This window comes from Ptychodera flava (genome assembly GCF_041260155.1).
Source record: "Ptychodera flava strain L36383 chromosome 23 unlocalized genomic scaffold, AS_Pfla_20210202 Scaffold_24__1_contigs__length_23054250_pilon, whole genome shotgun sequence".
In the NCBI taxonomy this organism is placed as follows: Eukaryota; Metazoa; Hemichordata; class Enteropneusta; family Ptychoderidae; genus Ptychodera; species Ptychodera flava.
The window spans coordinates 14,295,990-14,299,610 of NW_027248278.1; the positions used below are offsets into that span (position 1 = coordinate 14,295,990).

The 3,621-nt window shown below is 49.0% G+C and overlaps 1 protein-coding gene across 1 annotated transcript; it reads right to left on the bottom strand.

Moving 5' to 3' along the window:
• Nucleotides 1-930: 930 nt before the first annotated feature.
• On the bottom strand, nucleotides 931-1,842 carry LOC139124686 (uncharacterized). The gene has a single exon (XM_070690808.1). It carries the CDS (start codon nucleotides 1,840-1,842, stop codon nucleotides 931-933), a length of 912 nt encoding a protein of 303 aa, XP_070546909.1.
• Between the last annotated feature and the right edge of the window lie 1,779 nt (nucleotides 1,843-3,621).

Below are 3,621 nucleotides of genomic sequence, written 5' to 3' on the forward strand. Positions count from 1 at the left end.
CAAGATTCCCAAACACTGGTGGTGGGCGCTAGCCCTCCTCCTGAGTACATAATGTGAGGACCATGGATTTTGTGACTTTGCACTTTGTTTTCTTGGGACAGAACTGTGTAGCATTCGAATGCATTTGATTTCCAATCGCCTTGTAGCTTGATTAATAAGGGGAGAATTCCAAGTAAAGGGCAAACGTGGCTCCGACTCGGCGGAATGAGTGTCCAGAGTAGTCGGCCGGGCTTAAAGCCGCGGTCAGGAAGAATGAGTTTGAGTGTCCCAGTGAATTTTGCATGCGTGAGGACCAGGGGTGGTTGCCGTGGCTTTCGACAGCATATGGTTAAACAGATGGTCTCTGGCTTGGTGTGTAGGGGAGAGTCGTATCATGTTAATGAGGGCGCAAATTGGACAAAAAGAAGAGTTCTCGATGAGAGGGAGAGGTAGTTCAAGTAAGCGCTGACCGCACTGGATTGTTTTGGTGTGTCTGATCGTGCGGATCGCGGACGTTCCGAGTATTGCAATGTCGTCCCTACGTAGGTATTTATTGGAGTCCGGCAAAGTCCGGCGAAGAGGCAGGTGCACCAATATGAAGCGTTGAATGGTAAGGAAAGGTCGAGCTTGGTGTAGATTGCCTGAAGTATGCACGGTGTGATGGGCAGTTTTTGTGTGGGTGGTTTCCCGTGGGTCCTGGTGATGCCTCGTCGAAGAACAGTTAGTAGCCAGTTGTTTTCAAGGGGGTTGGGGTAGCCTAGGCGTGGAGGAGTCGAATGATATTTAAGTAGCCTGGGATGCTCGATGGTTTGAGTGTTCTCGCGAGAAAAACTGTGTACCGGCAGACTGTAAGCTGAATGCATGGCACTGGGCGGAGACCGAAGTAAAGGCAGAACCCGAAGTAGGCAATACGTTGGGAATTGTATGTGTGTTTCGTTGACTCTGCATACGCTACTTGTTTGTACTTGGAGATTTCGCCGTCCAGTTCCAGGAGTTGGTGCTGGTGTAGAGGCCCTGTAGTACCAAAGAGTAGGAATCATAATAATAATGCCAGTTGCATAATGGGTGAAGTGCATGAGTGTGGTGAATGTCCACAGCCTTGAAGTAATGTTTAACTTCGTGTAAGCGCGATAGTGAGTCAGCAAGATTAACCTTAGTGTTGACGTATCTTGCTGTAATATAGAAATTCGAAAGGGCCGAAAGCCAGAACAGTTCACAGAGCCAGGTCATGGCTGTAGTATTGCCGGACGTGCTGGAGTTGATCATACACATCGTGGTAGTATTCTCCGTATATACTACGATGTAGCGCTGGTCCCAGAAGTGATGCCACCGTTTGCAAGCGACTAGTATCGTGTAGAGTTCTTGCAGGTTGATATGTGCGTCTGCAATTGTGGGGTGCTCTGTAGACCATCGCATATAAAACCAGTTGTTCACGTAAATTCCCGCTCCTGCCGTAGAGCACGCGTCGGTGGTGAAAATCTGTTGGGGCAACGGTGTTTCCTCAATGAAGAATGCCGTACCATTGAACGATTTGCTCAGATTTGCCCACCAGCTGAAGTCAGGTTGCGATTGCTTGCTTAGGCGTATATGGTGTGATTGACGTGAAACAGAGTTCGTCAAATCGATGAGGCGTCGCAGAAATGTGCGACCGCCGCGGATAACTTGTGCCGCCCAGTTGAGTTTGCTGACTAATTGTTGATGCTCGCGTTTGGTTGCCTGCCGTTTGGGCAGCCAGCATGTAAGGAGATTGCTGAGGTCCTGCAGTTTGCTGCTGTCTAAGGACAGTGTCTGGTTGTGCGCATTTATTTCAATGCCGAGGAACGTGAGTCGTAGGGTGGGTGCGATCACTTTCTCCCAGTTCATAGTGAAGCTGAGTTGTTGTAACAGTTGTAATAATGTTTGGAATGTTTGCTCGCATTACAGTTTAGAGTCCGCAATTATTAGGAAATCGTCGAGGTACACTGTCACAACTTGCTACCCTTTTCTGCGCATCATTCTAGTGATACTCCTTGTAATGCGAGTGAAAATTTCCGGCCTTTTTGCTGTCCCGAAGGGCAGTCTCGTGTCAACCATGTAGGTCCATGATTGATTCTCTGCGAAGCGGTAACAGAGACTGGTTGCACGCTGAGAGTCTGCGCTTATTGGTACATGGCGGTAAGCGGATTTCAGTCAACTTTGGCTAGAAAGGCGCCCGGTTTGCATGCTGAGATGGCGTTATCTATCATTTCGTATTTGAAGGGAGTGGTCGACGCATATGGGTTCATGCTTTTATAGATGGGCTGGCTGCAGCCGTGGATGAGTCGAACTTTATTTGAGTCTTTCTTAGGTATGGCGCCTAGACTGCTAACGATTCGCAGTTGTTTAGCGATAATTCTATAGTTACCAGCGGTGATTTCGTGGGCGATCTGTCGCTCGACCACGTCGCGATAAGCCGGATCGGTGCAGGAGGCATAGTTGGACCTTTCGACTTTATGGAGGGGTGTGCCAGGGTCGATGATGTCAAAGCAATAGGTGATGCCGTGTAGAAGGAAGTCGCGGTCAATATCGTCCCATAGTTCATTTTCCCATGTTGTCAGGCAGTCAGTCAGAGGGCTAGCTACCTGATGCTATGCTTGGCTGGTGAAGTTGTTGCTCCGGAATGCTTTGTGGCAATACTGTGGGTGGTCCTTGTGACAGCCCTCCTCGATGCACACGTGCGCAAAGCAACAGGATGACCGTTGGCAGCCGGTTTGATTTTCGAAGTCGAAACAGATCTCCTTGCCATTTGAGTCATAATTTCGGTCTTTTGTTGGTTTCTTGGAAACGTTTCCTTTTGTCTGAGGAGTGTCTCTTTTATCGAGATGATATAATGAACCGTACAGGTCGACAGAGCCCCATGCGATTGAGTCCGCCGCTTGCTTTTTCCGGTACTCGTGATCATTTCGCAGAACTGATGCAGATGTAAAGGATTGCGTGTAATCCCCGATGTTGATTGTGTGATCGAGGTAGTCTAATGTGTCTTTCGTAGAATACCGCGGTTAATTAATGTTTTTAAGATGCGGACGTTGGCCAATATCCACTGGTCTCTGCTTGGTGGTTCGCATTATTAGTTTCATGTCCCCGTCAGCCGCGAGTTCGGCCTCATCAGTTGTGTCGAGCGAGCCGTTTTTGGTGGTAATAAAGTCCGGAATGAGTAACGGTTTACGCTCACCTTTCACAGGACTCTGGTCGTTGGTACGCTTGATGTGCTGGTCTGATATGATATCCTTGAGCGCGCTGTCGCCTAGCTCTTCGAAAAGGGCGTTCAAGTCACTATTTTTGGCAGGGACTTCATAGTCTCTTCCGGTGCCGCTGCCCCACCTGCAGGTTGGTCTGGAATTGCCTGTTGCTGGGGATCCAGAGGAGCTGGGTTTGCGCATAAGTTGGTCCGTGCGTGGCGGAGCATTCCGCATTGACTGATAGGCAATTTTAGAGCAATGATGTCTTTTTTGCTGAGGCGTTTGAGTACGTCCGTCGATGGGATGGCCTGTGCCGTTAGTATCCTGAATGTGTCTTCCATAAGGCCTGCTGCCTTGCACCATGCTTGGAAAGTTTGTTGTTCGGTGTCTCCCATTGTTGTAAGTTATGGATGGTTGGTTGGCGAGAACACTAGCTTGTGGACAA